General features: G+C 32.6%; 2 protein-coding genes across 2 annotated transcripts in view; both read left to right on the top strand.

Annotated features, from left to right (window-relative positions):
• Positions 1-9,013: 9,013 nt before the first annotated feature.
• Positions 9,014-13,690, top strand: part of LOC117124645 (cyclic nucleotide-gated channel rod photoreceptor subunit alpha-like) — a 123,918-nt gene continuing 119,241 nt past the window's right edge. The window contains exon 1 of the mRNA XM_033270949.1: positions 9,014-9,243. The gene's annotated coding sequence lies outside the window, so the exon portion shown is untranslated. The remainder of the gene's footprint in view (positions 9,244-13,690) is intronic.
• LOC117124646 overlaps positions 12,691-13,690 on the top strand; it is a 2,644-nt gene continuing 1,644 nt past the window's right edge. Inside the window, exon 1 of the mRNA XM_033270950.1 lies at positions 12,691-13,686. Coding sequence (XP_033126841.1) covers positions 12,691-13,686 — 996 coding nt within the window. The remainder of the gene's footprint in view (positions 13,687-13,690) is intronic.

The following is a 13,690-nucleotide window of genomic DNA, read 5'->3' as shown; positions in this document are numbered from 1 at the left end:
TTTTCCGAAGTTGAAAGGATTGTAAATCTCCACATTTATTAACGACGACACTAACGCTAAAATCAATGCTGTTTTTATTGTAAGAATTTTGAGTTCAATATCTTTCCAGGGGGCATATATCTTAGATATTTTAATACTGGCTCGACGTCCATGTACAGGTGTATTTTGGCTTAGGTGGGTTCCTATTGAAAAAAAAAAACTTTAATAATTCGTATGACCTCTGGACATTCGCCAATAGGTTTAGAACTTATCAGCTCATGGTATCGTGTGAGATTGCCTATTGATACACTCCAGTGATCTGTACGCTAAACCTCTTGATTCAGATTAAACAAGAAAATCTAGAATATTTTTGATAGGGGCTGAAAGAGTATAAATCGATCGTCTATTACACCAGCTATTATAAAGTTCTCCAGGCTGATTCATATTATTTATGAGTCGATGATATGCAACTCACCATCATGACTGAGGCAGCTTCTGTCGAAATTCTGTCTTACAGAAGTCTACGCCGGAGGACACTTTCCATGCCGCTGCTGTAGTGTTTGTAAGAAGGGATGCGGTTCTCCTGAATGAGGTTGTTTCAATACCCAATCTCCCTTTGTTGGGAGCAATTCTCACTGATCACCAAGCAGTCTCGTTAAAATTCAAAACAACCAGCGAGAAAAGAGGACTTGGTATATGGAAATTAAATAATAAACACCTAGAAGATGATGAATATATTGAGTATATTAAAAATTTAGTTAAAAAATGCAGAATAATAGCATTAAATCCACTGGATAAATGGGAATTGATAAAAATTAAAATAAAAGAATTTTCTGCCCAATTTGGAAGAAAAAAAAACAAATTAAAAAAAGAAAAAAATAAAAACCTTAAAAAATGATATAAAAATTCTAAACGATTCAATAATTCATGACAAAAATGAACAATTTGGAAAAAAAATTGAAGAAAAGAAAAAGGATTTAGATTATATATATATTACAGAAGCCAGAGGTGCCCAGATTAGGAGTAGAACTAAATGGGTTGAAGAAAGTGAAAGAAACACAACATTCTTTCTTGGTTTAGAAAAAAACAAAAATAAAAATAAGCACATTAAAGTATTGAAAAAACAAGATGGATCACTAACATCAAATATCAATGAAATACTTGAACAACAAGTTATTTTTTTAAAGAAAGTTTATTCAAAACTTAAAGTTTCCAATGACGCAATTACTGAATATCTGTCAGGAATGGATTTTAAGGTGCTCTCTTAAGCAGAAAAAAAAGTCTGCGAGGGTGAATTAACATTATTGGAATGCGAGCAGGCTATTAATTAAATGAAAAAGAATAAAGCACCGGGTACTGATGGTTTAACTGTAGAATTTAATCATACGTTCTGGCCTATTATTGATGATATTGTATGTGATGCCAAAAATTATGGTTATCAAAACCAAGAATTTTCAGCAACGAAACGCAGAGGCTTAATTAATTTAATTTATAAAAAGTGTGATCACCAAGATCTAAATAATTGGAGACCAATTACTCTGCTCAATATTGATTATAAAATTGCAACATTCGTACTTACTAAAAGATTACAGACCGTTATTCATTCAATTGTGAATAACGATCAAAAAAGTTATGTTAAAGGCCGTTTCGGAGGCGACAATATACGCTTAAAATTGCGGAAATTTACAATTCTGGCCCACTGTGCGGCAGTGCCGATAGCCACTACCTCACTTTTTACTGTTTTTGGAAATCCTGTTAAATGTCACATTTCCGGTCACTCTTGGAAAAAATGTTACATGAAAGGAAAAATAGGAACATGTATGTTTAAAAAAAAATTGTAACTCTCTACGACCAGTGGTTAGCAAAGATATACAATATCTCCATATTTAAGCTAATTTGTATATTAACTAAGGTGTAATATCTGGATTTTCCAACCCTACATCTGTGTATTTGTTTAAATTATTTTTTGCAGTTTGTTCCATTTCAAAGGCTAAGTTTTATGGGCCTATTTAGGTAATTAACTGCAGAAATTAAATATAATGCTAAAAATAACTAAAATAATTAAAATTGCGGAAATTTTGGATTTGAATTTTGAAGGTTTTAGGTAAAATATTATTTTGTATTATTTTTTTTCTTTTGTGTTTCTTATGTGAACAAATATTTAGTATATTAGCATCTTTTAATGTCATAAAAGTACAATTATTGGTTATAAAATGTGTAAAATAATGGCGACCATTTTGAAATTGCTGGCTACCCCCCTTCTGCAAGAAAACAAAAAATGTTGCACATACTTTTTTTATATTCAGTGATGTTTATTCTGAAACATATCCCGTTTTTATAAAATACAGCAAAAAAAAAATGCAACCATTTTAAATTCGTACAACACTAATAGTAAACTTGAATGTTGTTCGTCCTCCGGCTACGGTTAAATATACTGACATACGTAACATAAATAAAATTGACAGTACCAATTTCATATTAATCTTTCTAGCCTTAATGATGAAATAGAAGATGTTGATATTATGTTGACATTTCTTTACAATACCATCCTTCATGATATTTTAGATCAAACCTAAACTGGTACTCGTAATCAATGAAGATAAACTTGTTTGTTGAGTTCTTTGCTAAGAAGTTATCAGATCGTTGCGCTAGCATAGTGTCCATCGAAGAAACAAATTCCCAATGTATATCCGTTTTTTCTGCTCTCTAACAAAATCCTTGTAATTCTTCTCTTATCAGTTGGCAATCTGTTGATCAAGATGAAGTTTGGAGGTTAATACTATGCTCTAAAAGTCTAGTGATCTTGATCGTCTACCTACCTCACTTCTGAAAAAAAAATCCATCCTTGTTTTATTACCAGTCATTACACGTATTGTGAACTTAAGTTTAACTATAAAGGTAATAATTCCATCTATGTTAAAAACTGCAAATATAACTCCAATTCTTAAATCATAAATTGAATCCTGATACCTTCACTAATTACAGACAAATATCAAAGGATTTAACCAAATTCAACTGTGCATTTGAGGACCAAAAGGCCAAGAAATTGTTTGTTTTGTTTAAATAAATAAGTGTGTCAATTTTGGCCACGATCCGAACTAGGATGTGGATATGAGGACCATTTAAAGAATAAGTTTACATTATTAACGTAGGCAGAAACAATAGCTATAATGATGAATACTTAAATAATTGCAATTGCAGTAAAAGTTTACATCGTTTTACATGTACTAACTTATACGCAATATTTTTAATTCACCATTAAATTTACACATGTGATTTTCTATTTCCAATATATTTCAATTTCAACACCAATATATTGCATGTATTTTGTTTGTCAGCTATAAGAGTAAACTTGCCAGTAAGTTAAGCCAGAACATGTCAGGAATTTGCATGTGTACAACTGATACAATAAAAGGCGTTTTCGAAAAGTAAAGTGTCTATGATTATACTTTGGTGTTGATTATGGACCATTCAAAGCAAAATATCGCCTATCAGATATCTCAAAACTAAATAACTCATCTAAATGAAATTTTCGTGTTAGTGTAATTCTCTTAAGGTAGATTGTGGTTGGTGGTTGGAAAGTAGGAACATATTTTTGTGGATTTTTTTTTTTATAGAAAGAGATTGGCGGTGGACGGAGATATGCTCTCTACTGAGTGTTCTTGTTAGTCATAAAAGTACAATTATTGGTTATAAAATGTGTAAAATAATGGCGACCATTTTGAAATTGCTGGCTACCCCCCTTCTGCAAGAAAACAAAAAATGTTGCACATACTTTTTTTATATTCAGTGATGTTTATTCTGAAACATATCCCGTTTTTATAAAATACAGCAAAAAAAAAATGCAACCATTTTAAATTCGTACAACACTAATAGTAAACTTGAATGTTGTTCGTCCTCCGGCTACGGTTAAATATACTGACATACGTAACATAAATAAAATTGACAGTACCAATTTCATATTAATCTTTCTAGCCTTAATGATGAAATAGAAGATGTTGATATTATGTTGACATTTCTTTACAATGCCATCCTTCATGATATTTTAGATCAAACCTAAACTGGTACTCGTAATCAATGAAGATAAACTTGTTTGTTGAGTTCTTTGCTAAGAAGTTATCAGATCGTTGCGCTAGCATAGTGTCCATCGAAGAAACAAATTCCCAATGTATATCCGTTTTTTCTGCTCTCTAACAAAATCCTTGTAATTCTTCTCTTATCAGTTGGCAATCTGTTGATCAAGATGAAGTTTGGAGGTTAATACTATGCTCTAAAAGTCTAGTGATCTTGATCGTCTACCTACCTCACTTCTGAAAAAAAAATCCATCCTTGTTTTATTACCAGTCATTACACGTATTGTGAACTTAAGTTTAACTATAAAGGTAATAATTCCATCTATGTTAAAGACTGCAAATATAACTCAAATTCTTAAATCATAAATTGAATCCCGATACCTTCACTAATTACAGACAAATATCAAAGGATTTAACCAAATTCAACTGTGCATTTGAGGACCAAAAGGCCAAGAAATAGTTTGTTTTGTTTAAATAAATAAGTGTGTCAATTTTGGCCACGATCCGAACTAGGATGTGGATATAAGGACCATTTAAAGAATAAGTTTACACTATTAACGTAGGCAGAAACAATAGCTATAATGATGAATACTTAAATTAATGCAATTGCAGTAAAAGTTTACATCGTTTTACATGTACTAACTTACACGCAATATTTTTAATTCACCTTTAAATTTACACATGTGATTTTCTATTTCCAATATATTTCCATTTCAACACCAATATATTGCATGTATTTTGTTTGTCAGCTATAAGAGTAAACTTGCCAGTAAGTTAAGCCAGAACATGTCAGGAATTTGCACGTGTACAACTGATACAATAAAAGGCGTTTTCGAAAAGTAAAGTGTCTATGATTATACTTTGGTGTTGATTATGGACCATTCAAAGCAAAATGTCGCCTATCAGATATCTCAAAACTAAATAACTCATCTAAATGAAATTTTCGTGTTAGTGTAATTCTCTTAAGGTAGATTGTGGTTGGTGGTTGGAAAGTAGGAACATATCTTTGTGGATTTTTTTTTTATAGAAAGAGATTGGCGGTGGACGGAGATATGCTCTCTACTGAGTGTTCTTGTTATTATCTCCTCCACCAGATAATGTTTTTATTTGTGTAAGTTTGTGTGTGTGTCACATTTTCGTGTTTTCGTGTTGTTTTCTTGTGTACGACATATCTCAAAAACGGCTACACAAATATAATAAAAAAATACAGGGAGTTGTTAGGTATAACCCATTGAAGAAAAAAATGAAATTTTGGTGACGGTCCGGAGTATTGTGTAGATGTGAGGACCATTTAAATGGATTTTAGAGCAAACTTCCCAGACAAGAAATCATAAAAACTAATCAAATGATATGAATGAAACTTTCGTAAAAGTTTAACCAAGTTACAAGAAAGAAATTATCAAGTGTTGGTCACGATCCAAATAAGGGAATGAACTTGAGGGTCATTTAAGGCCGTGCATGTTTCTTGTGTTCAAAATATCTCAAAAAGATCTGCACAGATATCAAATGGAAGATACAGGGTATGTTAGATATTTTGGTGACCATCCGGCGTAGAGTGTGGATATGAGAACCATTTTAAGGAAAACGTACAACACATAATCAACTTTTCTGAATAAAACTTTCGTGAAAGTTTAAGCCACTTACAAGAAAGAAAATATGCAGTGTTGGTGACGATCCAAATTCGGGTGTGCATTTGAGGGTCATTTAAAATCCTAAGTTTCTTGACCTAAATATCTCTAAGGATAATCAATGGCTCTAAATATACACTACCCAGAATAGTTTTGCAATGAAGAATGTTTAAATTGTGGTGACCATCGGGAGTAGGGTGTGGATATTAGTAATGAATGAAACTTTCGTAAAAGTTTAACCAAGTTACAAGAAAGAAATTATCAAGTGTTGGTCACGATCCAAATAAGGGGATGAACTTGAGGGTCATTTAAGGCCGTGCATGTTTCTTGTGTTCAAAATATCTCAAAAACAGCTGCACAGATATCAAATGGAAGATACAGGGTATGTTAGGTATTTTGGTGACCATCCGGCGTAGAGTGTGGATATGAGAACCATTTTAAGGAAAACGTACAACACATAATCAACTTTTCTGAATAAAACTTTCGTGAAAGTTTAAGCCACTTACAAGAAAGAAAATATGCAGTGTTGGTGACGATCCAAATTCGGGTGTGCATTTGAGGGTCATTTAAAATCCTAAGTTTCTAGACCTAAATATCTCTAAGGACAATCAATAGCTCTAAATATACACTACCCAGAGTAGTTTTGCAATGAAGAATGTTTAAATTGTGGTGACCATCAGGAGTAGGGTGTGGATATTAGGACCATTTAAGGGAAAACGTCCCAGACCAAATATTTCAAAAACTATTCAACTGATACAAATTAAACTTTCGTGAAAGCCTAACTAAGGTACAAGAACCAAATTCGGCTGTGTATTTGAAGGCCAAAAGGTCCCAGACCTAAATATCTGGAAATTTATCAATGGATAAAAAGTACAATTGGCAAAATAGTTTGTCATCCGAATTAGGGTGTGAATATGAGGACCATTTAAATAATTAGTTTACCTTATTACCGTAGGCAGATAGAATAGCTATAAAATGAGTGTTTAAATAAGTGCAGTTACAGTAAATATGTACCGCATTTTATATGTACTAATTTGACTTTTTTTCAGAACTTATTGGGAATATTTTTAATTCATTTTTACATTTAAACATGTGACGCTAAAAACCAAATCCTCGTTTTTCTATTTCCAAAATATTTCCAATTCAACATCAATACCTTGCATGCATTTTGTTTGTCAGCTATAAGGGTAAAAATTGCAAGGAATTGCCGAACATGTCAGGAATTGGCAGGTTCAGGTTACAGTATTTCTCTTTCTAAATAAATGTGGTGGTGAACGTTATGCATATACTGTGTCCCTGCCTTTAATAGTCATATCTGTGTTGATGGTAGGGATATGCTTAGGTGGGATAAATGAAGTAAAGCGATTATAGGCCCTTACTAATTAATGTACATTTCTTATAGCAATGATATATTTGTGAAATATTGACGATATTACTGTATATCGAAATAGGAAGTTTCTACATAGATTAGACACTTTATGTTAATATGCTGCAACTATATTTATATATCCTAAAGTCTTTGAGGTCATGGCGTCTGCATTGCTGTCACAAAATGATGAATTATGAGGACAGCAAATGACATTGAAATGTTGAAATTTGTTGAAACTGAGGCCATGTAAAAAAAAAAAAGATCGGTAGGCGGGAGGTTATGAACTGATACAATAAAAGGCTTTGGAAAAGGGCTGATACAATAAAAGGCTTTGGAAAAGTGAAGTGATTATATTTTGGTGTCGATTATATGGATCATTCAAAACACATATCTCAAAGTAGATTATGGGTGTGTGGATGTGTGTGTGTGTGTGTGTGTGTGTGTGGGTATGCTCTGGTACTGGTATGAGCGTTTATAATGCGCCTCTTCCTTGCGGTTATAATGTGCAGTTCTTTTCCCTGGTCATTGGGTCCACATGCTGAGTGTTGCTGCTGGTAATCAGCGCAGGAGCAGGCAACCCAACCAGATACCAATTTATACTCCTGGGTGGAGAGAAGCGATGCAGATAAAGTGTCTTGCTCAAGGACACAAGTCACGTTTTGGTGTTTTTGTTTGGTTTTCTTGTGTACGATATATATATAAAAACGGTTCAGGTTACAGTATTTCTCCTAAATAAATGTGGTGGTGAACGTTATGCATATACTGTGTCCCTGCCTTTAATAGTCATATCTGTGTTGATGGTAGGGATATGCTTAGGTGGGATAAATGAAGTAAAGCGATTATAGGCCCTTACTAATTAATGTACATTTCTTTTAGCAATGATATATTTGTGAAATATTGACGATATTACTGTATATCGAAATAGGAAGTTTCTACATAGATTAGACACTTTATGTTAATATGCTGCAACTATATTTATATATCCTAAAGTCTTTGAGGTCATGGCGTCTGCATTGCTGTCACAAAATGATGAATTATGAGGACAGCAAATAACATTGAAATGTTGAAATGTGTTGAAACTGAGGCCATGTAAAAAAAAAAAGATCGGTAGGCGGGAGGTTATGAACAACTTATTTCTTTATACAGGGCCTTTGGTTGGGTAATATTTTTTTATGTAGGAAGGTGACGATCAACAACTTATTTTTTTTTAACATGGCCTTATTATATAGTCAAATTTAAAGAATCTAGGTGACTGTGTAAACAATGCAACGTGTTCAAAGCAGCTACAACCCCGACTAAATATCCACAGTAAAGTCATGGCTTTTCCCTCAAAGCTGAACATATGGAATTATATTCACTTTATGAGATGAAGACTTTGGTGATGTTTTCCAGAGCGATCAGTTTCGATTCTTAACCGTTATCTACTACTACTACCGCCGCCACTGTCACCGCCACCACCACCCCCACCGCCACCACCACCACCACTACTACTACCAATACTACTACAACAACAACTATCAGTACCACCACCACCACCACTACTTATATTCAAAATAATTCTAGTGATAACCTTGTTGCAACAAATCATGCAATGTTAAGTAATGAAATGAGATAATTTACCGATTTATGTATATTATGTTTTTTTCAAATACTGTTTTTACTTTTAGGCCTAATCGTTTTTATTTAATATGGGTATAGTAAAATGTACAGCTCATCAAATATAAAGCAAATGAGCAGCGACTGTGGATCAAACCTGTTGCATAATTACCTGCCTGTTGCTCCGGCTATTGTTAAGTTGTGGACATTGTTATTCGTTGTCATGACATCAATTACTTCTTTTCATCAGCAGTGGATTGTGATGTTTTTAATCAACTATTGTAAAGAAGAGTGCTGTGTCTACAACCATTCACAACATACAATGACAACTTAAATGATAATGCATTGCAAGACGGTAAATACTGCCTCTAGCTGCAAGCTAATTATAATAAGACGCGCGAGGCGCTGGTAGAATTATATACAACAAATAGATAGCGAATTCAACATAGGCCTTTTCATCAGCTTATGACCACACGGTACGGTGAGAAACACTTTTTCTTAGATTCATGATCCTGTTCAATTCGCCGAAATATGACGTGACAGTGGTACATCCATTTTCAATTAGTATTGTGTTTTGTTAAATGGAATTAGATTCAAAGTAAGTATTTATTATCATTATGTGAATAATACTTATTTACCAACATTACAAGTCGTAAAAGCGTGTGTATAAAATGTCAGTAAGACCTATTTTAAATTTAGAGTAAAGTACCGGTATTCAATTTTGACCTATATTTTAGCGTTTGCGCTTTTCAGAACATACAGTATTTTCATACGGTAAGCCTAAAATACATAACAATAAATGAGGATAAGTTGCTATATATTTACTATAAGACTAAATAGAAATTTTGGTTCATGACTAACCGTTAATTCAAATTTACATTAATGTGGTTGAGATATCAAATAAAATAAAATAAAAATAAAAAGAAGAAAAGCCTTTTTCATAAACGTAAAAGCGTGTGTATAAAATGTCAGTAAGACCTATTTTAAATTTAGAGTAAAGTACCGGTATTCAATTTTGACCTATATTTTAGCGTTTGCGCTTTTCAGAACATACAGTATTTTCATACGGTAAGTAGTTCACTTAATAATAAATCCATGCTCCGACGATCTGAACAATTTTAACCTGTTTTATGGAGTGTTTGTTGACAATACCGTGTACGTATACAAAGATGTTTTTAACCATGTACCTGTCTCTTATACACATCTAGATGTGTATAAATATATATATCAAATCTGATTCTAGATTTCCGATATTTTGGCTTGGTCAGGCTCAGCCAACACAAACTTATTTCTGCATAATCCTATGCGTCATTTTTGACATTTTGGTGCGGATATTGTGACGAAAAAAATCATTCGACTGGGCGTAGGCCTACGTGGATTTGCAAAGAGGTTCATTTAGGTTCTGAAAGTTTAGCATTCTGACCAGTTACAATAATAAATATTTTCCCTGAGGATTTAAACATTATTTTGCTGAAATCAAAAATGCACCTTTAAATCAAGAGATAAACACTGGAGGTAACCAATTCTTAAGTAAGTGGAGGTTAATTACACTAATGTAATCAAGCAATGCAAAAAAATGAGGATCGCTATCATAAGCTAAAACATAACTTGTGCAATAAAGGAATGACACGTGTCAATTCCCAACACCGTACATAGGTTATGGGTATAAGAAGTAGATTATATCGGCCTACATGTGAGTTTCATATTGAAATTCACAGCAACATGTATTACAATCATACTGTTGAGGCAGAGCTAAAATATTGAGTATAGATATACCTATAGGTATCTTTTAAAAAATAATTTTCCACAGATAGCAATTTATTTTTCCAGATGAATGCAATATGTGTCTTTTGATAAGATATTTTTTTTTTCAAAATGGTCAATGTTTCAATGGCTTACACCGGTACAGTGCATAATACATTTGACTCTACGCTTTCTATACAGAAAAGTGGTTAAAACGGAAAGATGCGTAAATAATAATTTAAAAAAAAAACAAATAAAGGAAATAAACATATATTAATGAGAGTTATAATAACGTTATAATCGCGTTACATTTTTGTCTTAAGAACGTTCTTATATAACGTTGTACGAACGTACATTTGTAGAACCATATATACGTACATATAACTTAAAATATAACGTTTGAATATAACTTTCATATAACGTTATTAACAACTATATAAAAACGTTTGAAAATAACGTTTAAAAAAAATTATAATAACTTAATTGGTGTAAAAACTGTCTTATATAACGTTCCAAGAACGTATTTTTGTACAAAAATATTTAGTATTTATGTATTTATAACGTATAGTCTATAAAATATACGGTTCATTCATTACGTTTATGTAACGTTATTAAAAAAATCGCTATAATAACCAGGGAACAGTTAAATTCACTGTTCTCTGATAATAACGTAACCTAGTTTTGTGTTAAAACAACCTCATATGAACGTATATTTGTAGAATAATTATATGCCTCATCAAAACCACTCGATTTCGATTTCAATTTGTTTTACAAAATCACATTTGAATTCACAAATTGTGATTACAATAAAAAAAATTAAGTGTGCCTATGACAATGTATGAAAATATAAAAATGAGATGTAAGGAATTACATTGGAAGCATTTAACTTGTAACAATTTTAAATGATGAGATAATTAATTTTTGACTCTTGAGGTAAAACTATCCCTGCCGGACACAATCCCGGTATTTCTGAGTCAAGGTTTCGGGGTACTATATAGTTCACTTAATAATAAATCCATGCTCCGACGATCTGAACAATTTTAACCTGTTTTATGGAGTGTTTGTTGACAATACCGTGTACGTATACAAAGATGTTTTTAACCATGTACAATTCGAGTTTTATAGTTTCATTACTCAAATAAACAAAAAATGAATAGGCATCGGTGTGAACCTTTCCTATCATTCAAAAGAGGGCGCTGTTGGCCAGACCAGGCGTGTTAAAATTTTCTCTATTAATTGTTGGAGTTTTTTCACTAAATTCGTCTTCAGACTAAGTATTAGTTCACTTTTTGAAGTTTTTTGTGAAAAGTCAGGGTAGTTTAACTTTATAATCTTGTGATTTATTACATAATTGTATTTTTTATTGCACTTAGAAATCGTTTTTTTTGCTAGGCCTGTTTATAGTCAGAAATGGCTACCAGTAAGCAGCAATCAGCATCTAAAAAGGTCTCTGAACCTAAGCATAAGTGTGGGTCATGTAATAGTCCTGTACTGGATAGCGATAGGGCTACATGCTGTGGAATGTGTCAGTTCTGGTTTCATTGTGACTGTCAACAAATATCTAAAGCTAAATATAATTGGTTAATGCATGATGATCCCAGTGTTTTTTGGTACTGTAGAACATGCTCTACTTCAGCTAATAAAATTATGTCCTTGCTTGGAGATATTAAAGAGGGCCAAGGGAAGATGCAGTCTGATATTGATGAGATGAAGAAAGATGTTAAATCAAATCAAGATCAAATAAAAATTTTGACTGACAAAACTCATAAGATGGATGTTCAGAAAATTAATGAGGAGGTCGTAGCATTTGTGGATAAAAAGTTAAAAGATATGAATGAACGTTTGGTTAGGAAAAACAATGTTATGATTTTTGGATTTGGAGAAAGTGATAGTCAGGATATTACTGAAAGGAAGAAATTAGATGAAAGTTTTATAAAAAGTTTGATGCATGAAGAAATAGTTATTAAATTTTTTCATAGAGTTGGGAGAAAGTCGGAAGGAAAAATTCGGCCCCTTAGACTTGTCTTTTTTGGCGAAGAAGCTAAGAGAAATTTCTTGAACGATGCGAGAGTGAAAGCAGTGGAAGGCATTGTGGTTACACATGATAGGACTAAAGAGGAAAGGGACGAGTATAACAAACTCAGAGCGGAACTGAATACTCGCGTTGAACAAGGTGAAGAAGATTTAATGATTCGTGGAGGTCGTGTAGTGAAGAAGAAAATTTCGCGTTTTTAGGAATATCAATGAAGATAAAAAATATAATTTAGTAAAGAAGAAAGGAAACCCAAATTGTTTTAAATGCATGTATACGAATTGTGATTCAATGCTTAACAAAAAAGAAGAATTAATTGCTCGAGTTAATCTAGATAATCCTGATTTCATTCTGTTAACAGAAATGTTGCCAAAGAATGTGGCTACGACTGTGGATTTTGTTAATTTGTGTATCAAGGGCTTCCAGTTATTTGTTTCTCCTAATTGTTCTCGCGGAACTGGATTATTTGTTAGGGAAGGTATTTCTGTTTCGGAAGTTTGTTTTAATGAGTTTGTGGAGTCGGTGTGGGTCAAAGTGAACCTTCGTGTTAATGAGAGTATTTTAATTGGTTGTGTTTATCGAAGTCCAAATAGTTCGAATAATAATAATCTGTTACTTTTGGAATTACTAAAGAAGGCTGATGATTTCAATGTTGACCATGTAGTAGTGGTTGGTGATTTTAATTACAAGTTTATTAATTGGGAAACAATGGAGGTTCCTATGGAAAAACATTCTAGAGATTTTCTTGAGTGTACTGATGATCTTTTTTGGTTTCAACATTGTAAGATTGCTACTAGATTTCGAAATGATAATGAACCCAGCACATTAGATTTAGTCTTCTCCAATGATGAGAGTCTAATTATAAATTTAAAATGTACCCCACCATTAGGTCGCAGTGATCTTGTTGTGTTAACGTTTGAGATTGATTGTGATTATTATGTAGAAGACCCTCCTGTGGTAAGAAATTACTACAAAGGGGATTATGATGGTATGAGAAAATATATTGAAGAGTTGGATTTAATGCAGTATTGCAGGTCTTTAAGCGTTCAGGAATTAGCCTTACTTATTGAAAGTACTATTCAAGAATGTACTGTTAAATTTGTCCCATTAAGATCCAGGACTTCTAATAATAGAAAACCGTTGATGAATAGGGATGTGGAAAAAGCAATTAAACGAAAGCATAAAGCATGGAATGTTTTTCAGAATAGAAGAGATATAGAATCTCGTCAGGAATATGTGAGGTGTAGAAACAAAGTTACTGCAGAGGTTA

Source organism: Anneissia japonica, unplaced genomic scaffold (assembly GCF_011630105.1).
Source record: "Anneissia japonica isolate Jap-2015-1 unplaced genomic scaffold, ASM1163010v1 scaffold2055_len368625_cov186, whole genome shotgun sequence".
In the NCBI taxonomy this organism is placed as follows: domain Eukaryota; kingdom Metazoa; phylum Echinodermata; class Crinoidea; order Comatulida; family Comatulidae; genus Anneissia; species Anneissia japonica.
This window is presented reverse-complemented; position numbering and strand designations above follow the sequence as displayed.